Source organism: Miscanthus floridulus, chromosome 17 (genome assembly GCF_019320115.1).
Source record: "Miscanthus floridulus cultivar M001 chromosome 17, ASM1932011v1, whole genome shotgun sequence".
Classification (NCBI taxonomy): Eukaryota; Viridiplantae; Streptophyta; class Magnoliopsida; order Poales; family Poaceae; genus Miscanthus; species Miscanthus floridulus.
In genome coordinates, this window is record NC_089596.1 from 4,481,142 (window position 1) to 4,509,081 (window position 27,940).

The 27,940-nt window shown below is 50.1% G+C and overlaps 3 protein-coding genes and 1 pseudogene across 3 annotated transcripts; 1 reads left to right on the forward strand and 3 right to left on the reverse strand.

The window, feature by feature from the left end:
• Positions 1-530: 530 nt before the first annotated feature.
• Positions 531-5,154, reverse strand: LOC136516393 (uncharacterized). Its single transcript, XM_066509780.1, has 2 exons — positions 4,940-5,154; positions 531-1,408 (listed from the first exon to the last, which is right to left on the reverse strand). The coding sequence occupies exons 1-2, from the start codon at positions 5,051-5,053 to the stop codon at positions 758-760; spliced, it is 765 nt and encodes a 254-aa protein (XP_066365877.1). The 5' UTR covers positions 5,054-5,154; the 3' UTR covers positions 531-757.
• Positions 5,155-7,437: 2,283 nt separating this feature from the next.
• On the reverse strand, positions 7,438-8,673 carry LOC136516217 (putative FBD-associated F-box protein At5g38570; annotated as a pseudogene).
• Positions 8,674-14,010: 5,337 nt separating this feature from the next.
• Positions 14,011-18,345, reverse strand: LOC136517004 (uncharacterized protein At4g14100-like). Its single transcript, XM_066510518.1, has 2 exons — positions 17,754-18,345; positions 14,011-14,738 (listed from the first exon to the last, which is right to left on the reverse strand). The coding sequence occupies exons 1-2, from the start codon at positions 18,238-18,240 to the stop codon at positions 14,569-14,571; spliced, it is 657 nt and encodes a 218-aa protein (XP_066366615.1). The 5' UTR covers positions 18,241-18,345; the 3' UTR covers positions 14,011-14,568.
• Positions 18,346-20,271: 1,926 nt separating this feature from the next.
• On the forward strand, positions 20,272-22,397 carry LOC136517381 (basic transcription factor 3-like). The gene is made up of 6 exons (XM_066510933.1): positions 20,272-20,401; positions 20,558-20,625; positions 20,726-20,874; positions 20,988-21,044; positions 21,523-21,561; positions 21,980-22,397. The coding sequence occupies exons 2-6, from the start codon at positions 20,558-20,560 to the stop codon at positions 22,141-22,143; spliced, it is 477 nt and encodes a 158-aa protein (XP_066367030.1). The 5' UTR covers positions 20,272-20,401; the 3' UTR covers positions 22,144-22,397.
• The last annotated feature ends 5,543 nt before the right edge of the window (positions 22,398-27,940 follow it).

Here is a 27,940-nt window from a genome sequence, read left to right on the forward strand (position 1 = left end):
TGTGCGCGTACCAGCGGCCCCAACCGCCCGGGTGAAGCGTCTCCGGTCGCCGTCAGGCCAGCTAGCCAGCAGATCCGACCAGCCGCCGTTGAGCATGCCCGACTGAGGCCAAATCTGGCCCATAGGGCCCGGATCCGGCCGGCCAGCCACCGTAGTGGCCTCCGACCGCCCAGGAGAAGCTGACGTCGGTCACCGTCAGGAGGAGCAGCCGAACCCTAGCAGCCGCCGGCCACCGACGAATCCGCGGCGTTAGGGGTGTTAGACGGCAGATCCGGCCTACGGAGGTGTAGATCAGCCCCACCGGAGTTCATGCTCGCCAGAGAGGAAGGTTGGAGGAGGGGTGGCGTAGGAGAGAGGGGGAGTGGAGGTCACGACGGCTCCCTTTTTCGGGGCAGCCGCTTGCCGCCGCCGCCGCACGCCGGAGGGCGGCGACGGCGGCCGGAGAGGAAGCAGGGAGGGGAGGTCTTGGCGGCGCCGGTGGTTTGCCCCCGAGGCGCCCGTGGAGGAGCGCTCGGGGGGTCACAAACATGTTTTCTAAACAATAAAAATATCAGGCACCTAGACGTGTAATATTATTTGCACTGATCACCGTCTGGTTACAGAGGAGAGCATACAGATTACAGAAGCCATGCATCTTTCTTTCTGCGTGTCTTGTACAAGATGACATCACTTGCAATTGCGAATTCGCCCAGCTGCTACGATATATATAGCATCATATATACTGCTCTCTGCTCACTTCATCTCGATCCATCAGTTTTCAGTTGCTGTCGTCTGCCGCCGGCTCGACGAGCTTGAGCTTGCCGCCATAGATCTCCGCGAGCTGGGAGTCATCAATGGCCTCCCGGAGCGTCCTGTCGAGGTCCTTATCCGCCACGAACACGAACTTCTTCTTGGTGTTGTCGTCGATGAACGGGTAGACGATCTTCCAGGCGGCCATGAACACGTAGGGCACGTGGACGAGGAAGACGCGGCCGAGGCGCTCCGGGTAGTAGCTCTGCATGATGTCCAGCGCCGCCAGGTACCCCCGGATGTCGCAGTTGGCGTAGCCCCAGCCCTTGAGGTCGGCGACGGCGGCGAACTTCTCCTGCCGCCCGGGACCGGGCGGGGGCAGGCGCGCGACGGTGGCGTCCAGGACGTGGACGACGTAGCGCTTGAACTCCTCCAGGTCCCGCCGCGCCGGGTGGTGCCGCGCGCCGAAGCTGTACATCAGGGGCCGGCCCTCCCTGTCGTACCCCTGCAGGCACAGCTTCGCCTGCGCCACCTCCCGTGCCACCTCCGACGCCGGGATCGCGCCGTGGGGCTTCGCTGTTGGTTTCCACTTGAGGTATTTGAGCAGCATCGCCGACGCCTTGCCGATGTTGTGGTCCCGCGCCCGCAGGAACCGCCGCAGCGTGTAGTCGTCCTCCTCCTGTGCGCATTACGTCGGTGATGGGAAACAATTGCATAGGTGATAGATGAGCATACAGGTTGAGTAGTAAACTTTTTTTTACCTTCAAAAAAAGTTTTATTTAGTGATTCACTTGCCGACGCCTTGCCGATGTTGTGGTCCACTTGAAGTTTTTGAGATGCATGTGAATGAACAAAATAAGAGAGTAAAGCTAAACTTTTATTTAGTGATTCAAAATTCGTCGCTCTCACTCACATTGTTTGTGCCCAATCCAAAGATGTAATGGCCTTTCTTCCCCATCGCAGGCAAGATTAGGGTGTGGGATTAAGGTTCAGAGTTCGGAGTATTTGGCAGAGCTCTCAGAACAACTTCCAGACTCAATTCAGAAGTTCTATCAAACAAGTTTTTTTTACCTGAGAAGTAATTCTTTGCTAATTATGTGCAATGATTATCTTAAATGAATTAAGAGGTTGACACCTGAAAAAATTAGCCATGTATGTCACGTTGATAGCCTGTTCGCTTGAACTTATCAGCCGGCTTATCAGCTAGAATCTATAGTATTTTTCTCTCACAACAAATTAACTTCAGTCGGCTTATCAATCGACTTTAATACCAGCCGAACAGGCCCTGGAGCTAAACAGGAGATGGTGGCGGCGCTCAGCCAGAGATGATGAAGAAGGGAGAGAGGAGACATATGGGATGGATTTTAGCGTGTGGATGTGGTGCACGGCAACAAATTCGACGGCGAGGAGCCACCGGAGCCCGACGGGAAGGCAGGGGCGAGCGGCGTAATCTAGGTTGGTGGGCCTAGGAGGAAGAGGGGAGGGAGAGAGGAGGGGGGGGGGGGGGGGGGGTTTAGTTAAAGAGAGATTTGATATGGCACTTTAATTTAGATATAAGGATTAGAAAAATTGAGCGATGGTTGCCCATAAATCATCCAGTTCTCAACCCTTTTGATTGCTTGAACTAAGCATCCAAAAATTGAGTAGAGTGGAGTAAAATAAAATGGATTTGGGTGGCAGTTTCATTTCATCGTCATCACGTCGTGATCAATTGGTTAGGCCGCCGGTGTGACGCGAGATTAATATTAAGAGGGAGGGGGATTGACAGACGGGCTAGTTGCTTGGTGTCCTTGAGTCGTGGGCAGCATTTATGGGGGGCTTTTCTGTGCACCACGAGTGATGCATGGCCGAAATGAAATGAGGTAGTGTTTAGTTCCCAAAATTTTTCAAGATTTGCTGTTACATCGAATCTTTGGACGTATGTATGAAGCATTAAATATAAATAAAAAATAAAACTAATTATACAGTTTAGACGAAATTCACGAGACGAATCTTTTAAGCCTAATTAGACTATGATTGGACACTAATTATCAAATAACAACGAAAGTGCTACAGTACTATTTCGCCAAAAAAATTTGCCAACTAATGGTATGTTCGGCAGAACTGAAAAATACTGTTCCAGCTAATTATTATGAGAGAAAAATATTGTTTTAACAGAATATAAACAGTAATTTCGTGAGGGCCAGAATCAGCCAGGCAGCCGGCTTAAAGCCAGCCGAACGGCCTCTAAACAAGCCCTCAAGCCCACACCACACGGCTGCGTGCGCCATCCACCCAACTGTACTAGTACTAGTAGCTGCCTACAGGTAGCGTGTGCACATTTTCCATCACACAATCTCTGAAAGGAAAAAGAATCATATAAGTACATACGTACTACTATCTGTTGCTATCATCATAATATACTTGTCTGAATTTAATTTTCGTCTAGTTTAGTTCCACCTCAGATTTCTAAAAAAAATGCTACAGTACCTATCACATCGAATGTTTACGGTCCGTGTATGGAGTATTAAATGTAGACCGTGTATGGAGTATTAAATGTAGACGAAAAAAACTAATTGTACAGTTTGGTGGGAAATTGCGAGACGAACGTTTTGAGCCTCATTAGTCCATAATTGAACACTAATTGTCAAATAAAAACGAAAGTGCTACAGTAGCCCCAAATTCTAACTTTCTGAAACTAAACACGCGCTTTCTATATATTGTGACGATGAATCAAGGGGTGCCGGGGTGAAGTGAAGGAGAAGTCAATGGAGGAACCGAGGGCGAGGAATAGATGAGATGACCAAGTTAGGTGCACAAGCACAATCGCATGCATATGGATTGATCTGTGGCTGAATTTTCTTGGGTTCCCTGGCACACGTGATTAGAAAATGCACACCATAGTGTACGAGCTCTGGAAATAGGGCACACAAGCTTTTACCGGTCAGTCAGTTCCGGTCCCTGGGTTTCACTTGTCAGGTTCCTCTAAAGCTCAGTCTCTATCTCATCGAATATTTGACATATACATAAAGTATTAAATATAGACTAAAAAATAATTAACTATACGGATTACGACTAATCTATGAGACGATTTTTTACCCTAATCAATCCATGGTTTGACGACGAGGTGCTACAACAAGCTACAGTAACATATACTAATTATGGGTTAATTAAGCTTAATAAATTCGTCTCGCGGAGTACCGATGACTTCTATAATTTATTTTATTATTATTATCTGAACACTTCCACGTAATATCCTAATACGACGTCCCTAAACTTTAACCCTGAATTTAAACACCCCCAACTGGGAAAAATGAAAACGAGGCGTGGTGCAAAGCAAACAGTTCGGAAACGACACAGGCAGCGGTGTCAACCACAAGCAGTACCACCTGTACGTTGGGTGTTGGCTGGGCAGATGAGCAAACTGCTAACTACCTGGAGTCCTGGACACGGATGCTGAACCACCAGCGGCCGCGGCCGGCCACAAATGAGCAAAGTGTGACAGGGCCGGCCATCAACGCCAAAAGCGATGGCCGGACGGCCAAGAACCGTACCAGGGGTACCACCTGGGGCATATCATATGCAGCCGGCTCTGTGCCAGAGGGAAGCAAATGGCGACGAGAAGCTCTAGTTAACAGTGGCGATGACTCATTTGTCTACAGCAGGCTGCTCCATCTTGAGGTCTTGACATGCATGCCAATAATCAGCATGATTCTCACTTCTCAGAGTTCCAGATCTTAGGTAGCTACAGGTTGGTGTTCATTCTGATCGAGGCCCAGTTATGATTTGGCTACTAATAATAGCAGTAACTGTAGTTACAATTACAGTAATTAAGGCAGGTAAATTATCTACAGTATGTAACTCAAAGAAAAGTTTGATGGTAGTATAAGACAAGATATACGACGCCGCCTAGCTGTGGCAGTAGGTTGCTGAATGATGATGATGATTCGCAGAAATGAATGAATCGTCCCCTGAACTGAAGAGTGAAGAGCGGATGCACATGGCAGTGTCGCCAGAGCGGCAGAGAGCCATTCATTATGCTAGTCATACAGTATGCTATTCTATATGCTAGCCTAATTATATTGTGTTCGTTGTGGATCCCATTCAGATTCAGGCAAGGCCACGCCATATGCATGCTATGGAGTAGGCCATGCGAGTATGTGATGACTGACGACTCACGAGCAATGGATGGATGGAATCATGGAACGACGGAGAGATCGAGGGGACGAACCTTGCAGGAAGGGTCCTGGGCTTGGGTGACGGCCCTCAGCTCCGCCACCTGCTTCCACTCCGCCGCGTCGCCGTCGCTCGCCACCTCCTGCTGCTGCTCCTGGCGCTCCGCCATGGCCGACGACCTCAGCTAGTGATCGATCGATGTCCACGGGTGGGTGGGAGAGGTGGACGGAATATACGGGCGACGGGAGCCGGAGACCGGGCGCGCAGGGGAGGCAGGTTTTATAGGAGGAGGAGCGTGGCTGGCTGGCTGCGAGGACTGTGCGTGGTGCGGCGGCCTCCTGAACTGACGGTTCCGTACCGCTGGCTTGCTTGATAAGACATGCATGAGTATCTAAGACAAAAATAATATTTGTTGGTTGAAAAAATATGATTTATAAGTAAAAGGGTGATTGGTTGCCCGAACCAGAACGTCCGAAGGGCATCCTGTATCCCTCCGTGCACTTACGTCATGTTTGGTTGTTCTATTCGTGTATTTTGTCTGTATCTTTTCATTCGTTTGCCCTCCTTCATCCCGCACGTCTCTGTCTTCTGGATTTCTTCTTTTTTTATGGTGCAGAATGATTTGATTCACCCAGGATGTAGGGACCCATGCGTCAAACAAAAAAACTAATGTATGCATGCAACCAAGCACAATCACATCTTGTATTAGACCAACAGCAAAGACAACCAAACACTACCTAGGCTCAACCTAGCTTCTTTGATCTGCATAACCTGACCATCCTGACACAAAGGCTGGCTCTACCACCAATCACGCCCAAAGTGAACAGGGCGGTTCGTTCTCAGCGACACGAGAGACGAGCTGAGCTGAGCTGTGCTGTGCGCCCGCCGCCCCGCCCGCCTATTTATGGCACTGCCTCACCTGATTGGTCTCGTGGCCAGACTCTTCTCCTCTCGAAAAAAAAAGAAAAGAAAAAAAAGATACTAGGTTTCTGATCAAACTTTTCTAAATTATTAAGTAAATTTATAAAATATTTTTATTAACATCTATATATTTAAATAAAAATTATTATAAAGATATATTCAATAATTAATCTGATAGTACTAATTATATACAGCATAAATATTAATATGTCCTTGTGTATATGCGGTCAAAATTTAAAAGATTTATTTTGACTTCTTAGAAAGTGAGTGGGACGGATAATTACTTCTACTACGGAGTACTACTTACCTTATTACTGTTCCCCAATAAGAGAGGATAAAATTGGCACTTACTAATTGCATGGACAAGCCATGAGTAACCATAACATCGTTAGTTAGGTTATTACCATAAGTGTTCTAATCATTTCATATGTATTTCCCTGCACTTATTAAAACAAAAAAGAATGAGTCTTTTACTTGTATGCCATTAAAAAAGATGGTCTAATCGTCTATGTCCCTAAAAAGTTTGATTTATCGTCAGTGTCCAAGCTCGGAAAACTTTTCTCTCTCACGCCATTCTGTCACTAACGGTGTGAAATATGGGTGGTAAAGGACTTGAATGCCCCTGGAACTTTTGTTTCTCATGTGCCACTGCCTGCTGGGCGGCAACGTTTGCTGCTTCCGATCACCGCGTGCAAGAAATAAATTGCGCAGAGACGGAGGAGGTACCTGCTTCCGCCATGTTCCCAAAGAGGGTCTCTGCCAGCAGGTAGCAGCCCACGAGAAAGCACGCGAGGACCACGACTGTGACCGCTCCAATGGCTGCCAGAACGAACGACATGATGGATTGTGCCTTCCTCCCTGCGGTGCGGGCATTTCAGTTTTCAGTTGAAGATGTCAGCTACCTTATAAAATCAATCAGAGCAGGAGTTCTAGTGTCGAAATCGCAGTACGCTCGTGACATTATGTACCGAACGAGGTAGTAGTAGAGATGACTCACAGAGCGATGGACCCTTGGGCTGAGCAAGGGCCATGGTCAGGTCGGCGAGCGTCTGCTCCAAGCCGTCGGTGTACGAGGAAGCGACGTCGCCGGCGTAGTACGCCAGGAGGCAGCCGTGGCTCCATACGCCCGCGCGGCGGGTGTCGTTGGCGCAGCCCTCGCTGGCTGCCGCGACGGCGGCCCGGAGGCACGCATGGCAGTCCGACGCGTCGGCGACGCCGCCGAAGCCGAACCCGAAGCAGAGGCCGAGGGCGTGAGCGCGGTCGCGCCCGGGGTCCGGCTGGGAGCGCAGCGCAGCGCGGCGGAGGGGAGCGCGGTGAGCAGCGGGGCGAGGCTGGCGCGGAACACGGTGGCGTTGCCGTGGCGGACGCCGGCGGGGCGCAACCGATCAGCGGAGCAAAGCAGCCGCCTCCTCCTCCCTGGTCGAAGCCGCCGGTACCGGAGCAGCCCGTCGGGACGAGGAGGAGGAGGAGGAGCATGACGAATGGTACCGTTGCCGCGGGGAGCGCCATGGCTGGGTGCCTGGGCGCGAGGCGAGCTGACCCTTTTGCGTCGCCCGGTGACGGTGGTCGGTGGCTTTGGGTTTTTTTGAGTTGGCGTGGGAGGGAGGGGGAAATGGGAGAGCTCTAGCAAGACGATCGGGCAGAGCGCGTACGCGGACGTGTCGGCTTCGCCTCGTCTTGCACCTGGCCTAGCCCGGAGACCCGGACGCGATGAGGCCCGGCCTACGCGACCGCGACGCGCGAAATGATGGGAGCTCGAAATGGGTGTGGCAAAGGCACTGCTCACGGCTCGGGCCCTAGCCTTGTTCGGGCAACTGGGATGGTGATGTTTTCGCGCCTTTTACTTTTGCCGTGGCTTTGATGGGAGGTCGGGAGGAGCGAGTGCGTGCGGTGCGAGCAAGCCGTCGCCATTTTTAGACGCACGATCTGACCTCTGCCCGTTTTCCGTTCCTGGAACTGGAATGGGGTTTTGCAGCACGGATCGGATACCATGACAGCTACTACAATCCCCTGAGTCACAATTATCACAGCTGTCTACATTGTTCTCGCCAATTCTGATAGATGCATCCACTAATGATGGCATGCTCTCAAGCACTGGAGTCTTAGACCAATTGTCATCTAGCAGCAGCAAAACCAGAGAGAAAGCATGAATACGTGTGCGGAAGCTTCCGCTGAATGCACAATTAGTGAGACTTAGGCGTTTGAGGGATTCGGATGAGATCTTGTTGACAACAGTCAAATCACAGTTCTCAATCTCTAGTTGTTCCAGTGCTGGACAGTCAGATAAGATAAGGAAATTTTCCTCAAATGCTACACCAGAAAGCTCTAGCTGCATTAAGTGCCTGGAGACGAGATGCATGTAATTTAGATCAAACCAATTTCCAGATGGCATTACCAACCGGAGGACTCGAGCCTGGCACCGTACAGCATGCCGAAACCAAAGGTTCACACGAACTCCCGGAGCTTCTCCATGTCGTCCTCGTATCCATTGCTAGTGATGCGCAGGCCCGTCGCGAACATCCAGAGCTCTAGCCAGCGCCGGGCGAGCACGCACGACCGCACGGCGTCTCGCGCGGGAAGGAAACCGAGGATGTGTTGAAGGACACCGTCTGGCAAGGACTCTATGCTGTTGTCACTGCTCTCAATTGGCGCTTTCCTGCCCCTTTTCCCTCTTCTCCAAGGACACATTCTATCGAACAGGCGGCGGGCGTCGGCGCTGTGGGACGAGATATAAAATTAAGGTGGATGGATGGGTACGTCGCCCACATCAAATTAGTCCAAACCTTGTTGGCGCCAAAAGCCATCAGGTTGCCGCCCAGCAGGCAGTGGCACATGAGAAACAAAAGTTTTAGGGGCATTTAAGTCCTTTGCCACCCACATTTCACACCGTTAGTGACAGAATGGCGTGAGAGAGAAAAGTTTTTCGAGCTTGGACACTGACGATAGATCGAATTTTTTAAGGACATAGACGATTAGGACATGCAAGTAAAAGACTCAAAAAGAATCCTTAAGCATTGATACTGTTGGGCTGCGTTCCGATGGATTCTTTGGTAGAGCTAAACATCAGAACTGGAGAACACTGATGGGTTGGCGTCCAACAGTGAAGGCAAAGTCTTCGATATATGTTCCGAAACTGAACATACATAATGGCACTAGTTAGGATTAGGACTAATTAGGATTAGGACTAGCTAGTGCACTGTCGTGCCGTGCTTGTACAGGGAACCAGCAGGCGTGGTCCTGAGGTCGTCCATAAATTGAACCTATCTTGCTAGTAGGCTTTCTCCGGTGCCGGTAGTGGATTAATGGCACTAATTAGGATTAGGACTAGCTACTGCACGTACTGTAAACACATCGACGAGGGGTGACTGTGCTCATTCATAGCCTATGCAGCACCGGCTTCTAGTTTGTTCGCCTAAGCTGCAACCGACTTGTTTGGCTTTTTTTTTTTTTCAGCCGAAGCAATATTTTTCTCCCACAACGTTTCAGCGTAGACACAGTACCAGCCGAACACCCTCTTCGCTAGTCCTGGGATATGATGTTCCCATCGAATTGGCCTGCTGCGGGTAAAGATGGCAACGGGCACAGAATGCCCGTATGCCCGCGGGTATGGAACCCGATGGGCAAGGATACGGGCACCACTTCTTGCCCGCGGGCACGGGCGCGGGCACCATCCTGAACCCAGAGGATAGTTCTTCGCGGGCAAAGAAATTTGCTATCCTCGCACGCTTATCCGCCAGACCCGCTCCACAGGTCTGACATGTGGGACCTACAAGCAAATATATGTATATATACACGATTTGTTGTGAATATGTATCTTCGTATCTCTTGTAATGCACTATGGTTTATGTATATGCTCAACCTGGCGGGCACACGGGCATGCCCGCGGATGGAGGGCGCGGGCGTGGTTTGTTGCCCGTGGCGGGTCACGGGCGCGGGCGAGAGATTTAGCTGGCGGGCGCGGGCGTAAGAAGGTAGTATCCGCGGGCACCACGCCCGTTGCCATCTTTAGCTGCGGCCTACGGGGCACCTTGCGTACGTCCTTTTCTTTTCTTTTTCTTTTTTTTGTTTCTTCTTTACTGAACCCACTGAATCATTCCGACTTTTTCTTTAACCCACACCGACCATGAGTGAGCAACTCAGCTGTGACTTATATGGCCATCGGGCCAGGCCGGCACGCCCCGGCCCGGGCACGGGCCAGGCACGGCCCGCAACTTCTTGGGCCAGCACGGCACGTCGTGCCTGCGGGCCGTGCCAGCACGGGCCTCGTGCCTGGCATTCGGCCCAAGCACGGGCCTGCGGGCTGATTTTCAGGCCGTGCCAGCCCGACCAGCCCGGCGAAAATATCGGGCTGTGCTAGCCCACAGCCCGCAATTCTGTAAACACACCAGCAAATTCAGCTCTAACTTCAGTTTTCAAATTTAGAATCAAATTTCACAGAAAACATAAACCATGGCAGTGACCGCTCGGAGGTCGTCCAGATCGATCGAAGCCTGGCTGGCTCCGAGATCGACACCGAACAAGGCAGCCGCGTCCTCTCAGAGGTCGTCGTCGTCCTCGCCCTCGGGGGCCATGCCCGGTAGGACGACATCGTCATCCGCCATGGCAGTGACCGCTCCGGCCCCGTTCCTCGATGGTGTGGGTGGCCGCCGAGCTCGCTCTACGCCGTAGCTAGAAGAGGAAGCATCGGCTACCGATCTGCAGACCAAGAAACACATCAGATGACAGAATCAGATCAAGAAAGAAGATGCTAGGGTTAGGGTTAGGGTTTACCTGTGCAACCGGAGCCCGGTGCCGGAGAAGAAGACGACCCCGCAGAGAAGACGACAGACCGTTAGCAAGGACGGCGAGCGGCGGAGGAGGGATGACACTGACAGGAACACGAACTCACATATCACCAAGAGGGGAAGGGAGAGGGAAAGAGGAAGGAGATCAGGGAGGAGAAGGGAAAGGCTGGCCGGCGGCGGAAGGCAGATCAAGGTCACCGGAGTCGATGAGGTCGGATGCCGAGGAGACGGCGGCGCGACGAAGGCGAGGCGAAGACGAGAGTGGTGTGGGCGCTACGCGACGGGTGCAGTCGAATGGATTAGTCGATTAGGGTTAGGTGAGGAGAGGGGGCGGCCGGCGGCCGCGGCGTGTCCCTTATATATGAAGGGAGGGGTCGAGTGTGGGCTGATGATGGCCAAAATGGCCGTTGGGCTGGCGGTGGCGGGTAACCGTTGGGGGGGGGGGGCTAGCTGCCTCGGGCCGCTGTCGGGCCTCCCTCCATTTCTCGTGCGGGGCCATGCTGGCCCATGGGCTTGGGGGTCAGCCCAAGCACGGCCTGAGCAGCGGGCCGGGCCAGCCCGGGCCCTAGTTTCATCGGGCCGTGCTGGGTTCGTGTCGGGTTTTTTTTCGTGCTTCGTATCGTGCCGTCGTGCCTCGTGCTGCATGGCAAAGTATCTGTGAGGGTTGCCGTGTGTGCTACAAACAACGAAAGCTGCTCTGATGATCTCAAGACGTACAAATTTACAGGGTTTTCGTACTACGTAGTACTTGTGTCAAGGTCTTCCTTAGCTTTTGTTTCTTTCTCTTTCTCTATGCTATCACCCAGTCATACTCATACAGAAGCCAGAAAGCCAGCAGTCAAATCTACTCCCTCTGGGCCTCTGGTCTCATAAAAAAAATGCAATCGCAGGTTTAAGACAAGTAATTTTTTTTATGTTTGATCAAAACTTTTTAGGAAAAAATATTAGTATTTATAATTATATTTGTAATTAATCTCATGACACTTATTTGGCATAAAAGATAATATTAGTGTTTTTTATAAATTTAATCAAATTTAAATTTATCTGGCTTCTCAAAAATTGAGTATTTGCTATACAAAAATACTACTCAATTAGTAGTGCTAGGTGCCTAGCTAGGTGGGATGAGGCCCTATTGGGATTTGGGGACGTGAGATTTTTCGCTGTTTTTTGTGTTTTATTTATTGTGAAAATGAATTGATTGCCATGAAATTCATATTTCATATGAAATTCGTAAAGTCCCAAACAAGCCTTGACTTTTGTGGTGCAGTGCTGGTAGTAGTCGTGTGAAGGTATTTTTTTTCTTTCATTTCTATCGCTAAAGTTTAGTCCCTATCACATCGTATGTTTGACACATGCATGAAGTATTAAATATAAATTAAAAAATAACTAATTGCACAGATTGCGATTACTCTGCGAGACGAATTTTTAAGCCTAATTAGTTCATGATTTGACAAAATGGTGCTACAGTAAATATGTGCTAATGACGGATTAATTAGGCTTAATAAATTCGTCTAGCAGATTACTGATGACTTGTGTAATTTATTTTATTATTACTAACGGAATACTCCCATGTAACATCCCACGTGACACCCAATATGACACCTTTAAACTTTAGTCCCTAAATTTAAACACCTCCTTACAAAAATTAGTAATCGAGGTTACTACACCGTCTGTCCCAAAAAAGATATAATTATAGCATAGTGCTATATCAAACCATCCCAAAGGCTAGTGGGATTCATTTAAACAAAAAGATCCTCTATAAGTGGGCCTGATGGATCATCTCCTTTAAACTTTAGAGCTTTAAAAGCTTTAGAGCACTTTAGCTCATTTTTTATGTCTAATGCTCTAATGTGAGGTGGGTTAAAGTTTAGAGCTAACTTTAGACCACTTTAGCTCTAATAAAGTTTAGAGGAGGTGATCGAGACAGGCCTAAGTGTCCATAGAGTCGTCATTGAATTTATTTGGATTCATACGTGCCGTTTGCAATGGGCAGCTTGGAATGGCCGCCACCAGGACCAGAGGGCACCAGGCAATGGCTGGTGGATGATGTATGCGCCGTTGAACTCTCTCTACCAGGCAATGGCTCGTGTTGTCATGTGAGTGATGACCATGTGAGTGATGACCCAGCACCAGCAGAGACAGCAGCGGCGTGGCGCTTCCCTTGGCTCTTGGTTCTCAACGCCCAACCGCCAGCCGCCCCGGCCCCGTGCTCCCTCCCGTTCGTCCACACCATGACATGGATGAATGCCGGGCGTGCGGTGCGGCGACGGGCGCCCATGCCCGAGCCCGTGTGTCGCGTGTGTGTGGCGCAGAGCGCGCCACGACGGCCGGCAAGCCACGCGGCCGGGCCGTGCGTTCCACTTGCACGGGGGACCTCTAGTACTGTCCCAGTTTGGGCGCCGTGGTTGGTTGGCGTCTGGGGAAGTTAAGGGCACCCGCGCCGCCGCCTTCTGCAGCAGCTGCTTGCTATGCCAGTGCCAGTGCCAGTGCCCAATCCCATTCAAGCTGATGAGGACGGCAGGCTCTTCGTCCCCTCCGGTCACCATTCAGGCCGTGTCTGCACTGCACCCGTGCACCGTGCCAAATGGTAGTAGTACTGTTCGGCGATTCACTGCTTCTGTCGCCTGCGGGTGACTACTGACTCGGCTCAAGCGACCCACCCGCCCGTCTGGTCGGAGTGTTCGCTGGTTGGTTTCTGTCTTGATAAGACCGGCTAGTACTGGTTTGTTGTGAGAGGAAAATACTGTACCATAACTGATAAGCTCTGGCTGAAACCAATAAACGAAACCAGCTGAGTTTCTGAATTGCAAACAGGCGGCAGGGCACAGCCACCATATGCATGCACTGGAGTTCCGAGTACCGGACAGGATCATCACCATTCACCGGTGCAACGCTCACCTCTGTGTTTATTGGCAAAAAATAACTTACTGAATCCAGCACTGCCACAGCTCCAAACTTTTGACCACGACCAACGCCCCATTCAGTCCCTACGCTTTTTTCTTTTCATTACGAGGAATAGGGCCTCGTTAGATTGCAAGTTTTTTCATTTTCTCTCTGTCACATCAAATCTTTAGACACATGCATAGAGTATTAAATGTAGATAAAAAAATAACTAATTACACAGTTTGATTGTAAATTACGAGACGAATCTTTTAAGCCTAGTTAGGCTATAATTGGACAATAATTATCAAATACAAACGAAAGTGCTACAGTATCAAATACTGGTTCCTAACCCCATCTAAACAGGGCCTGAAAATCTGTCGCTACACTACCCTCCTGTACTTTCAGTCAGTGCCAGGCTACATCTTTCAGATAGAGTAGTAGTAGTATCAATCAATCATAGACTCTGAATGGATCTAGGCTCGCAACAAATATGCGCAGGAATCTCAGTCGGATGAAAAAATAAGCGAATCAAGCCAGGTTTAAGAACACGAGAACGGAGCCATAGACTGTATAAAACTTGAAATCTGCCTACAGTGCAGCATGAGTCCTCCTACGCAATAACACAAATCACAGCACATATTGAGCTCCCGCACACAACGGAACCATGACGAAGAATCTCATCTCAAACCACGACTTGCTTCTCTACGTCTTCTCCCATCTCATACAGATACAGACATGCAGTGTTCCTTGGCATCCTCATCTACTTTCCAGGCCTACGACTGCGCCCAATTTTGAGGTGGGTTCACTGTCTAGGGTTTACGCAGGCCACACCAAAAATGTCACACGTTACATGACATGGGATTTGGGATCCAATGCAATGCAAAGCTATTCCATCAGTTTTGTACGCTTCGCTTCGTTTGGTCAGAGATAACAAGACACAGGCAAAACATTACTGCACGAGAGGCAATGGTAAATGCGGGCATGGGTTATAGTCACCCTGTTTACACCGCATCTCCATGTCCAAAAGGCCAAGGCCGTACCGGGTCCGGGGACCAGGACGAGAACATGCATGGCCGCAAGATGAGTCATTGAGTCCTCACAGCACGCTCCTGGGGATGAAGCTGCTGCCATGATGCCCATCAGATATCTTGGTTGTGGTGTCGGTAGCCAGCCCACCGTCCTTGGTGAAGCAGTACTCCGGAGCCTGCCACGCCGCGTCCTCCAGCACGGCTCCCACCTCAAAGCTCATCACGTAGGCAATCCTACCTGCAGAGATCGGAAAATGCAGAGAGGTTACAATACAGAAGAAAGCCGGTGCTTGCTCAGATATCTCATGGTGACTTCAGCTGGCACCCGTATATATCTGTGGTTATATCATCACTGGACTGCAAGGCAAGTTAGTGTTTGTTCCTCCTTCATTTGGGGGCTGCTGAGCCTAACAAGAAGCGTGCCAACATCTGTCGTGCACGAAATAAGTGCTTACTTGGCTGTCATGGTAAAGTGTCATATCCGTCCTAACACTCAGCTGTAAGCCAACTAGTGCCAGTAGTTCAGGGACAGCAATACAACGAGTGTGGCGATGCTGTTATATATAAAAAAAGGAGTGAGGCAATGCTGACTAGCTTAGTACCAATGGAGTAAACAAGAAGTATAGCTTCATTTGATTTTTTCTGGACTCCTGAGCATGGAAAATTTAGTTGAATCTACTTGCTGTCTCACTTTGGTGACACCTTAACCAAAAGCTAACTTCACAACAAGAATGTGATATAATAAACAATACAGAAAGATTTCACTCAAAGTCAATACAGAAAGACCTCTGCTACTTCAAGTGACAGCTAGATGGTCCTCATGCCATAACCAAGCTAACTTGGGAAAAAAAACAATGTGACACACTTGGTTATACTTTACATCTTCTACTTTAATAATAAGGGGCAGCTAAAAGCGGTAGAAGCTAACACTATGTTTATCATTGAAGAAATGACAGATAGGTTGATGCCCAGTGATAATGAGGGGGTCTCAGACTAGCATAGACAGTGCTGTCCACTATCCCAATGTTTTGGACAGCTCTGCATACCCTTCGTAAGATGACATAAAAAAAAAGGTAGGCCTACAACAAGAACTTTCTGTAGGGGCATGTTACAACCAATGTACATGGGTCAGTGCTTCGCTGAATGGAAGCATGCACATAAATGCTAACATGATTGAGGGTCAGCTACCACAAAATTTGGACGAATTTCAATATCAAGTAGGTTTGTGGGCCAAAGCTCCTAAACAAAGTTCTTCAGAATCACACAGTTTACAGTACTTGGTGATTGTCTTCAAGTCTGACAGCAAAAATGACAAAATGGGCAAAACAATAGGAGCAAATGCAACTGGTAATAGTCCAAAGATGACCTACAATCCTAGATATTCCTGAAACATGGACAAAACAAGACACTGAGTAAATAGTGAAAACATTCCACTGGGTCTTGCTGGCCATTTTGATTCAAATGGCGTATTTACTGGGTACAGTTTAATTCCAAATTAAGCTAGCTCAATCCCACTTCATTCAAACAAGACAGCTATGGTTCTGGAAAGAATAATGTGGCAATGTGCCTTCCTGTGATTTTTCAAATGGCGCTTGATGCACAAGCTTATAGACACAGAAGCCAGAGGTTTCTAAATGTAACACGTTAACCAAGTTAATTAACTTCAAAATAAGACTGTGATGCAAAAGCAATACAGAAAGACATCTGTTACATCGAGGGACAACTAGATGGCCCTCACACCTTAACCAAGCTAACTTGGAAAAAAATGTGACAGACTTGACACTTGTTTATGATTTACATCTTTTACTTTGGGGGACAACCAAAAGTGGTAGAAGCCCAGATAAGATTTATCAATGAAGAATGACAGATAGGTTGATGCCCAATGGTGAGTCTGATAATTGCATACACAGTATTTTCCATTATCCCACCCTTTTAGGCAGCTCTGCATGCCCTTTGTAAGATGACACTAAAACAACAAGCTAGACCTACAACTATAAGAGCTTCAGTGCTTGATTTTGAATGGGAACGACCAATATTCATGGGTCAGTGCTTGGCTGAAAGGAAGCGTGCACATAAACACAAATTGATTGGGGACCAGCTACCACAAAATGTGGACAGGTTTCAAAATCAAGTAAGTTTAAGGGGCCAAAGTTGCTAACAATGTTGTTCAGAAACACATTTCTACTACTTGGTGATTGTCTTCAAATGCAACTGTTTGTTTAAGGGGCCAAATGTAAGTTTAAGGGGCCAAAGTTTAAGGTGCCTATTAGTGAGACTGAGAAAATGGGAAATAAATTGGAGCAAATGCGACTGATAATAGTCCAGAGATGACCTAGATACCTAAAAGAACAAGTGCATGTGCATGCATTGGCTTGGAACTAAAAACAAGACGCTGAGTGAATAGTGGAGACATCCCTCTGGCTCTTGCTGCCCATTTTGATTAAGTTGGACTATTTATTGGGAATTAGTTTACATCTAAAATAAATGCTAGCTCAGACCTACTTCATTCAAACAAGAAAGGCATGATACTGGAAGTAATAATGAGACCATCCTTCTGGTGATTTTTCATATGGTGCTTGGTGCACAAAGTTTATAGACATAGAAGCGCCAGACCTCACGAATAAAATTCAGTCTTCTAGAAGACGTTAGCAAGAAATAAAATTCACTTCTAAAAGATGTAGGCAGAAATGAAATTCCAGTCTTCATTTTCTTATTTAGGCCACCATAATCAGTGCCCAGTATAGGGTGCACTGATTTTTGTAAATTGGGATCTCTTTGATTTCCTCTCTGTAAGATAGGCTTAATCTTTGAATGAAGTATAATGTAATATTAAAAAGGTGCATAATGTGAGGAGGGTACCATTGATCCTTGGAGGGAAAGCATTGCACCCAAGTTAGAAGAGTAATACTACTATACAATAGTTGCTCAAGAGATTTCAGGTGGCACCATGCCATGCAGATTCAATCTCCAAGCCTCCTTGATTGTGTTATAATTCCTCTAATTTGGGTCCTGCCCACCCTAATTAATATGTACCACGGTAACAATGTACCAGCATTTGAAACATTGCCTTTTTCCATAATCAAGCAGGTTAATCATTCTCATTGATTTTTTTACCTCCCAAAACGGGGAACTATAGATCATGTATAGCTCAAAGTCGCATGTAGAATCCTGCAAATTAGCTCCCGCCGCCTTCAAAACGCACGCCAATTGTGTTCGAGAAGGGGGGGCGAAATCAACGAAATCCATAAGTTACCTGTGTAGAAGACCCACTTGACGGGCCGCTTGGTCTTGACGTCTTCGTAGTAGGTGATGAAGTCGGCCTTGGCCCAGACGTGGCAGTCGAATCCGCCGGCGTCGCGGCGGCCGAGGTAGATGGCGCCGGGGCGGAGCCAGTCGGGGCGGAGAATGCCGACCCCGACGGCGGCGGAGCGGCAGGTGCGGCGCGCCGGCGTGTAGAAGAAGGAGGTACCGTTGTTCCACTCGTTGTCGTAGTAGGGCGCGTCGGCGGCGAGCTGGTAGCGGATGACGTGCAGGTTGCGGCCGCCCGGCCAGTCGTACCAGAGGTCGGCCACGGACATGTTGCCGTGGTAGTCCATGACCAGCGTCGCGTGGAACTGCGGGGGCCATGGGGTCGGGGTCGGGTCAGCGGCGGCGGCGGCGGCGGGTGGGGTCGCCGGGAGGCAGAGGAAGAGGAGAAGGAAGGCGACGGTGACGGTGACGGGGAGGTGAGGCGGCGTCATCTCCGTCGCGGTGGTGGTAGTGGACTGGTGGTGGTAGTTGGTCGGAGGCTCGCAGTGGCTGACTGCGGAGATATGCTTGGCTGAAAAGGCTGATTTGTCGCTGGAGGAAAAGATGGCTGGTGAACAGGACGATAGATAGAGCGCGGGGGCCTGTGGGTCAAAAAGCCTAAAACTAATATATGGGCTCGGTCCATGATACATGGCCCGTGGGCCAAAAGCCTAAAACCAATATACAAGCTTGACCCATAAAATTATAAGAAAAATGACAACCCACTATTCTCTTAATGAAAATAATCCATTCTACTTCCTCCGTTCCAAAAAGATGCTCGAGTTTCAAGGTAAGATTAGAAGAGACGCGAAATTACACATGTACCCCCGCTCTCCATCATTACATCTGGGCTTCTAGAGAATTCTTCACAAATAGGACGGAGGGAGTAGGACTTCCGGAGAACTTCACAAGTAGGACTTCTGGAGAATTCTTCATAAGTATTCGGTGGGTCCACTTCAAAAAGCTAATCACAACTTAGGATTACATCTTTTTTGGGACATGATTTGAACGTCATAATTTCATTCTTTTTTTTGGATGGAGGGAGTACCTTCTTAAGCTATCACCGTACTCTGTATTTTTCCATGAACTCTAAAATCAAACATTGCACTGTATTAACTATGAAAATCATTCAAATTACTTCGCTGCCCAAGCGGTCTTGGAGGTAGTTTTCCTTTTTTTATTAGAAAATGTAATAAATACTTAATATGTTTTTTAAACCACAAAAAATGTTTCTAAACTTCTAAAAAATCCAAACTAAAAAATATAGCGATACATTGCATTATGATGATTTTGAATAAAATATTTAGAGCCCATGAAAATATATCTACAAGCCTCCAAAGGCACAATCCAGGCGTTCAGATTGAAGATTAATGAATCTGATCGTTATAATAGCTAGCTTCAGTTGTATTTGTTATATTTTTGCTTGTGGTCCACATGAATTGCAATAAAAATTATAATAATATGAATATTTTCAAGGCAGTAAAAATGACGCCTTTGTGTTGCCTATGTTGGCTCGAGGAGGCGGACATTGTAGCCACGCTTAGAAGAACCAAAGGGTTATGTGCGAATTTATATAGCATTATTAAACTCCCCACTGCAAGCAGTCCTATGCACAATGCATGTGCTAATATGTCAACACATTTTTTAGTGTTTGGACCGAACATGCACCAATTAGCATAGGGACTGTTCGGCTGGTATTAAAGCCGGCTGAAGCTGTTTTGTTGTGAGAAAAAAAATACTATAGATTCTAGCTGATAAGTTTAAGCGAACAGGCCCTAGTTGTTACATGTATTTGAGTACTTTAGATGTTGTTGGATTAATCTGCACCCACCTTTCATGCTATTGTATTGTGGATGTAACTTTACTTTATCTAAAAATTATATTTATCTGGTTTGCTACCACACCTTTAATGTGACAAATTCTTAAATTCCTATTATAGTGTCCTACTTGTCATAACCACAATTTATCATAATTTGCAGCCAAGATTTTTCTTTCACCATAAACTGCCTAAACCAGTAAACCATAATGAACATTGCCCAGCCAGTTGCCAAGGAGTATAACCTCCCCATTGCATTTTCTATCAAGGTAGAATGAACTCAAATCTCTAAACCGGGCTTTAGAGACGAGAGCAAATCTTTACTACTATACATTCGCTCTTTAGCGGCGAGAGGAAATTTGACCCCTCTATATTCGCTCTAACGGGGACTCAAACCTAAGATCTGGAGATACCAGTAAAGCAATGTATCCAGTAGGCTACATGCTCATTTTGTTCATCCGAGTTGAAGATTTTTGTTAACCTTAAACCACTGTTTGTTCTATCGTAAGAAAAAAAAATGATCCACAAATCCACAAAGATGAAAGAAGACCATGAATATGAAAGAAGTATACAGGCCCATCGCTCAACCTAATCCGATGGGCGGCCCATTGAAAGCCTTTTTAGCGGGGCTACATAATACGAAGAAACTCCAGGGACTTGCGTGGAAAATTGAAAACCCTATAATCCTCCCCAAAACCTACCGCCCATCTCGGGCCGCCGCCGCCTCCTCCTCCTGCCCCCATCCCTCTCTGCTCGCGCACCGTCGCCTGCCCGCGCCGCCCCCCACCGCCATCAAGGTCAGTCATTGCTTCCGCTCCTCAATCGGACATCGTCGTACTAAATCGGAGACCGCCACCCCGATTTCTGGGTGCGCTAGAACCGATTAGTTCTCGCGATAGATCCGTGCTCCCTGCGCCGTTTGACCGACAGGTTGGTTCCGTTCCGTTGCGCAGATGAACAAGGAGAGGCTCATGAAGATGGCCGGCGCCGTCCGCACCGGCGGCAAGGGCACCATGCGCAGGTAGGTGTTACTGACTGACTCGATTCACCTGTCTTGGCTTCCGTGTTCATCTGTGGCTGCGATGCCAGTGATAATAAAAACTTGAGCTCTGGGTTTATAGGAAGAAGAAGGCTGTCCACAAGACGGGCACTACGGACGACAAGAGGCTGCAGAGCACTCTCAAGAGAGTAGGGGTCAACACCATCCCGGCAATCGAGGAGGTGAACATCTTCAAGGACGATCTCGTCATCCAGTTCTTGAATCCCAAAGGTCTGCCATCCCCTGCACTGTTGTTGTTGTTGCTGGTTACTGTTACATGTTGAAATGAGGAATCCTGCTGTTATTGACTCGTTTGGCTGATGTTTTCTCCTCTGCTGATGCAGTGCAAGCTTCCATCGCGGCAAACACATGGGTGGTCAGTGGATCTCCACAGACGAAAAGTAAGAATATCCATTCTTCGTTTACATTTGATTGACCAGTCATGTAGTAACTTGTTAGTTGTTACTCTCAGAGCTATAACATTTTCTGATCAGTGCATGTTCTACCTATATGATTGGTTCACTGGTTGCCCAAGTACAGCAGCTAAGCTTTGCTGAATCCTTGTGAGATGTTTGTAAATCCGAAATCTGGTTTACTAGTCTTTACACCTACAGAATTCTGCACCTGGTTAATCTGAACACAATTGTGGGTCCTTTTTTTTTTCTTAAAAACTGCATTTTTATTCAGTAAGCTGCTATCTGAGTGGTTTCTGCTCTGGTTTCTAAAATGGTATACATGTAGTAAAGCCAATGATGCATGTTGCATCTACTTACATAGAAAAAAACTCAGCTTTCCCTATGAAGTACAGTGTTTCTGTTTCATTCTATTTTTTTTTATGCCGCTGACTTATTCAAATCATTATTTATTGTGTATTGACAGAGCTACAAGATGTTTTGCCTGGGATCATCAACCAACTTGGTATGTTACACTCTGTACTTAATGTTTAGATTGTTATCCAAAAAATGGTTATCTCGTAACGTATTTGAGGATTCGTAGCTACGCTTGATTAGGCAAGTTCTGCCCATTTAACGTCTTTGTTATCATTTAATGTCCTGGTCTTTTTCTAACGTTATCAGAAACATTTCTTGCTGCATCCCACCATTTCTTGTTTTATCTTTTGTCGTATTCTCTTGACGGTTAGCACTGCTAGACACACAAGAATTGATTTGATGTATACTCTTTGCATATTGTATCTGTTGCCTTAAAAGTTTGGTAGTTAGTCTCTGTTCTGCCTGCTCTGTTGCTGTCTGTGTGTTCAATCAAATACAAACAGAAGCTTGTAGCCAGGTCTAAGGATATGAAAGAGACTTAAACACCTTTTTTTTTATTCTTCCAGGCCCTGACAACATGGAACACCTGAAGAGGATTGCCGAGGAGATGCAGAAGCAGGTGGCTGCTGCTGGTGCGGCGGCACAGGCCAAGGAAGACAACGATGATGATGTTCCAGAGCTTGTTCCTGGAGAGACTTTTGAAGAAGTAGCTCAGGAGGCAAAAGCCTGATCATAGACTCCAAATAGTGAAATGTTACTCGACCACTGCTGTGAGGTCATGGTTTTCGTGTGATGGCACTCTTTTGCTCCACCCCCTTAACTCCTCTCCTAGGCCAGCACCAGCCACTCTTTGTGTTCCCAGTCTGGAAACTTTTAGTTTCTCCATCCGAGCTTTTACCTAAGGTTGTGCATGTTGAGATGCCATGGAATCCATTTTGCTGGTTTTGATGATTATTGTTACGTTTGTGGTTGGTTCACAACATACATGAGCACCAGGATTTACTGGGTCATCACTTTATAATGTTTGTGTAGTGGCGAGTTCAACTCTTTGCAGTGGTGATTGTGCTCTGCCATCTCCAGATTTTAATATCTTCGTTTCTCGCCGCTGAAAGATGTCACTGACATTGCGATAGCAGCTTATAGTATGATTACAATTAAACCAGTTGCATTGATGTTTTATGAATTTGCGTCCGGCATCAGCAGCACAAGCAGCTCTGCTGACTCTCTCAGCCTTAGGGCCTTTTCCTACCACGGGCATCATCTCATCTTCTCCCTTGCCGGTGGACTCTTGCAGCCTGATCGTTGGGTCGTGTTTGGCTTATAAGCCATGGCTTATAAGTTAACGAACAGTATTTTTCTCTCATACCAAACCAGCCAACAGTACTTTCAGCCATGGCTTATAAGTCAAACAAGCCCAAACGAATAGGGCTTTAAACAATCGTAGTGTCGGGTACTATAAAACGGGGTGCTCCGAGTGTACACCGCGAGAGGCACTAAAATCCCGTCAACGGCAAAGTTAGAGGGAAAGCCATGGGCTCATAACCAGCCCCGTCCGAACCCACCTGGATCTCTGCATCGCCTCAAGCCTCTCACGGGAGGTCTCGGCAAGGAGACGCAATCTTCGCCTCGCGCGAGGCCTCTTACGGAAGGCTTCGGCAAGGAGCTCCGCCTCGCGTGAGACCTCTTGCGGAAGGCCTCGGCAAGGAGACCAATCTCCGTCTCTCGCGAGGCCCTATCCTCCGTCTCGTGCGAGGCCGGCTTATCCGTAACCCGTCGCCCCCGCCTCGGCTAGTCTTCCCGACAGCACGTCATGTCCCATTAATACGTCAACCACTCCTGCAATCTCAGCCGGACGACGGCTCGACACCGCGGAATGGCCGACGGGACATGAGGTCGCATTAGCGCCATACCGGCTGAGACAGGGCGCGGCGGGGATTACCGGCCACTGTACTTTGACGCTGTGCCCACGATCTGCGCCCGCACTACACTGTGCCCCGCGATCCCCGCCTCGAAAACAACACGACGTGGGCAGCCTAGCCCGGGTCATCACCGCCCCCGAACCAGCACACCAGATCAATCGCTCTCTCCGGGCCTCGGCACTCTGCACCAAGGTCTCGGCTATCTCGGGATTCGTGTCTGCCGAGACCCCCCCACTGCGGTGCGGCCTCGGCGTCGATCGAGCCTCGGCCTCGCGCACAGTCAGTCCACAGCGACTCGCATGCTGACCGCCGCACTCGCCCCGAGGCAGTCCTAGAGCTCCCACGACGCACAGGATCGGATGTGACCTACACGCCGCCCCAGTATTCCAAGAACGGACCACTCCGACGACCACGCCGCCACAGGAACAGGCTACAGGGCTCGAACACGCCGCCTCTATTCGCACGACGCTGTATAATTAGCACATGTACTGTCCTTGTCCTCCCTTCAACTATAAAAGGGAAGGACCTGGGCCAGGACGGACGAAGAACAACACCCTGTAACACACACATTTCCCTGCTGCCTGAGAGCAACGTCTCAAGCGACCCACATCACACCTCGCCGAGACCTGGGACTTGCTCCCTCTCTCACCTGACTTGTAACCCCCTACTACAAGCATTTCGGTGCAAGGAATACGAGATCGATCTCCCAGACTGGACGTAGGGCTCGAATTGCCCGAACCAGTATAATCCTTGTGTCTCTTTGTATCACCGTCTGGAATCGGGAACACGCAGGATAAATTTACTAGTTGGTTGAGGACCCCCCGGTCCGAAACACCGACAGTTGGCGTGCCAGGTAGGGGGATCTGCGTGTCAGTTTCATCATCCTGACAGGTTCCGGATGGCAGACCTCGTACGACCGCTGCGTCTCGGCACGGTGGTGTGGTTCGAGAGACTAGAGTTCATGTCCCTAGGGCATGAGTACGACGTGGTACTTCTCACACCCCGAGCCCTGCCTGCCGATGACGACGTCACGCATCGGCAGCCCAGGCGCAGGCGGCGCCCAGGCGGCCGTTCTCGCCGCGCTCGCCAGGCACAGTGGGAGCAAGATCATCCCGATGCCACGCAAACCCAGGGTGACTTGCCGCTCTCCGCCGGCACCCCACAACCAGCTGTTGGCGCAGGGTCCCTGGTTGGGGATCTGTCTAGCCTGAGCATGGACAAGGGAAAAACGCCGGTGGCACCTGGCGACGCCCCGACATCAAGCTCCGCTCCACCAATCCTTGAGGAGCTATCTCCGGCAGAACAGAGCCCGGCGGCGGCACTATCTCCATACCCCTTCAGGTTGAGAAATGCCGCCGCATCTTATGCTTACGCCTACGCTTCCGCTCACGCGGATCTCTCGGAGCGCCGCCAGCGCTTTATTCTTGACTTCGACACCACAGCGTCGACTCACGCCCACGCCGACTCCTCGGAGGAGGACGAGGCGTGGGCCGGAGCGGATTTCTCCGACCTCCGCGACCACGAAACTATGCGTCGCTTCTTGGCCGCAAGCGACTATTGCTTTGGCTACTCCGATTCTGACGATGAAGGTACTTACGATCCCACTCGTGAGTGCTTCCACGTCGGACTGGGGATGCCAAGCACGGGCGATGAACACGAGGGGGTGGACGACCGCACTCCGCTTCATTAGGGAACGGGCGATGCGACGCCTTCATGCATTGTCCCCCCGGCAGCACGGAACGAGAACCTTGCCCTCGGACAATTTCGACGCCCGGACCTGGAACAGCTCCGTGAGCTTCAGGCCAAGGTTGAGCAAGATCAACTCCTTCTGCAACAACTCCGAACCACTCTCGAGCAGGAGCAGCAAGGCCGTGGTGATGGCGGAGGAGCCCGACGATGGGCCCGCGACGTGCACCATCACATCAACGACGACGAAGGGGACGATCGCCCCCCAATCTTCAATTGCGCTAGCCAGAACGTCGCGGCTGTGGCAATGCTAGTGCGCGCGATGCCCGAGCCCTCCACCACGGAAGGACGACGGGTTCGCGGCAAGCTCCGGGATCTCCTCGAGACCGCCGCAGTACAATAGGCAGAGAGTTCTGCCTCTCGATGGCGTGGAGCCGCCTCGGACCTCCCCTCAGCACCACGCTGGCAGAATAGGGAGGCCGCGGTTCGTCCTGAGCCCGCTCGGGTGCCGGTAACCAATAGGGTCCCCCCGGTCCACGACCACCTCGATAATCGACGCAAGGCGCAGGGTGACCACGAGGTGGTCGGCCGACGATGGCGCCACGACAGTGAGGGGCCCGCCTGTGGCTACCATCCGCATTGGGGCAGCCGTTATGATAGCGAGGAAGACCGTAGTCCCTCTCCTGAACCACCTGGCCCTCGGGTCTTCAGTAGAGCCATCCGCAACGCTCAGTTCCTAGCCCAATTTCGCCAGCTGACCAACCTCACGAAATATAGCGGCGAGACCAACCCCGAGCTCTGGCTCACCGATTACCGCCTGGCTTGTCAGCTAGGCGGCGTGGACGATGATCTGCTCATCATCCGCAACCTCCCTCTGCTCTTGTCAGACTCAGCGCGTGCCTGGCTTGAGCACCTTCCTCCCTCTCAGATCCACGACTGGCGCGACTTGGTTCAGATCTTCGTTGGGAATTTCCAAGGCACATACGTGCGCCATGGAAACTCCTGGGACCTTAAGAGTTGTCGCCAGAAACCAGACGAGTCTCTCCGAGACTTCATCCGGCGCTTCTCGAAACAATGCACCGAGTTGTCCAGCATCGGCGACTCAGAGATTGTCCAGGCTTTTCTCTCTGGCACCACCTGCCGAGACTTGGTCCGAGAACTAGGCCGGAACATGCCGCGCTCGGCCGCCGCGCTCCTCGACATCGCCACCAACTTCGCCTCAGGCGAGGAGGCTGTAGGAGCCATCTTCCCCACGGACGACACCAAGGGGAAACGGAGGGATGAGGCCCCCGAGGCCTCAGCTCCCCGCCTCCCCAAAAGAAAGAAGAAGGATCGCTTGGGGAAGCGGGCCGTCCTCGAGGCCGATATGGTCGTGGCCGCAGAACGCAAGAATCCCCGAGGCCCCAGGGGTCCTAGACCTTTCGACGACATGCTTAAGAAACCCTGCCCTTACCACCAAGGCTCGGTCAAGCACGCCCTCGAGGATTGCTCCATGTTGCGGCGTTACTACGCCAGGCTCGGGCCCCCCGACGACGACATGAAGTAGAAGGGCGCCGGCGACCGGGACGATGACAAGGACGATGGGTTCCCCGAGGTACACAACGCCTTCATGATCTTCGGCGGACCCTCGGCGTGCCTTACGGCGCGGCAGCGAAAGAGGGAACGCTGAGAGGTCTTCTCAGTCAAGGTGGCCACTCCCTAGTACCTCGACTGGTCTCGAGAGGCGATCACCTTTGATCGAGACGACCACCCCGACCATGTTCCGAATCCCGGGCAGTACCCACTTGTTGTCAACCCCATCATCGGCAACACCCGACTCTCCAAGGTGTTGATGGACGGAGGCAGCGGCCTCAATATCCTATACGCCAACACCCTGGAGCTCTTGGAGATCGACCGATCGAGGCTCCGAGGCGACGTCGCACCCTTCCACGGCATCGTGCCAGGGAAACGCACGTGACCCCTCGGGCGCATCGACCTTCCCGTCTGCTTCGGCACCCCCTCCAACTACCGCAAGGAAGTCCTTACCTTTGAGGTGGTCGGATTCGGAGGAACCTACCACGCCATCCTGGGGCGGCCGTGCTACGCCAAGTTCATTGCAGTTCCCAATTATACCTACCTCAAGCTCAAGATGCCAGGCCCCAGCGGTATCATCACGATTCAGTCCACGTACGAACATGCATACGACTGTGACGTCGAGTGCATCGAGTACGCCGAGGCTCTCGCCGAGGCCGAGACCCTCATCGCCAACCTCGACCAATTTAGTGGTGAGGCGCCTAACTCCAAGCGTCGCGCAGGGACGTTCGAGCCCATGGAGGCCATCAAGCTCGTCCCGGTCAACCCCGCCTACCCCGACGACCGGGCGCTGAGGATCAGCGCCACCCTCGACATCAAATAGGAAGACGTGCTCGTCGACTTCCTCCGTGCGAATGCCGACATATTCGCATGGAGTCCCTCGGACATGCCGAGCATATCGAGGGAAGTCGCCGAGCACGCCTTGGACATCCGGGCCGGCTCTAGACCGGTGAAGCAACACCTTCACCGCTTCGACGAGGAAAAGCGTAGGGCCATCGGTGAGGAGGTGCAGAAACTTTTGGTGGCCGGGTTCATCAAGGAAGTGTCCCACCCAGAGTGGTTGGTTAACCCCGTGTTAGTTAGGAAGAAAAATGGGAAATGGAGGATGTGTGTAGACTATACCGGTTTGAACAAAGCCTGTCCAAAAGTCCCCTTCCCATTACCCCGAATCAATCAGATTGTTGACTCCACTGCGGGGTGCGAGACCCTGTCTTTCCTTGATGCGTATTCTGGTTACCATCAAATCAAGATGAAAGAGTCCGACCAGCTTGCGACTTCTTTCATCACCCCGTTCGGCATGTACTGCTGCGTGACTATGCCTTTCGGCCTCATAAACGCAGGGGCCACATA

Excerpts from the sequence above, each read along its gene's own strand:
- LOC136516393 (XM_066509780.1), bottom strand. The coding sequence starts at position 5,053 with ATGGCGGAGCGCCAGGAGCAGCAGCAGGAGGTGGCGAGCGACGGCGAC. Across the intron at positions 1,409-4,939 it reads CCCAGGACCCTTCCTGCAAG|GAGGAGGACGACTACACGCT; the intron begins GTTCGTCCCCTC and ends TAATGCGCACAG.
- LOC136517004 (XM_066510518.1), bottom strand. The coding sequence starts at position 18,240 with ATGACGCCGCCTCACCTCCCCGTCACCGTCACCGTCGCCTTCCTTCTC. Across the intron at positions 14,739-17,753 it reads CAAGTGGGTCTTCTACACAG|GTAGGATTGCCTACGTGATG; the intron begins GTAACTTATGGA and ends CGATCTCTGCAG.
- LOC136517381 (XM_066510933.1), top strand. The coding sequence starts at position 20,558 with ATGAACAAGGAGAGGCTCATGAAGATGGCCGGCGCCGTCCGCACCGGC. Across the intron at positions 20,626-20,725 it reads GGCAAGGGCACCATGCGCAG|GAAGAAGAAGGCTGTCCACA; the intron begins GTAGGTGTTACT and ends CTGGGTTTATAG. Across the intron at positions 20,875-20,987 it reads CCAGTTCTTGAATCCCAAAG|TGCAAGCTTCCATCGCGGCA; the intron begins GTCTGCCATCCC and ends CTGCTGATGCAG.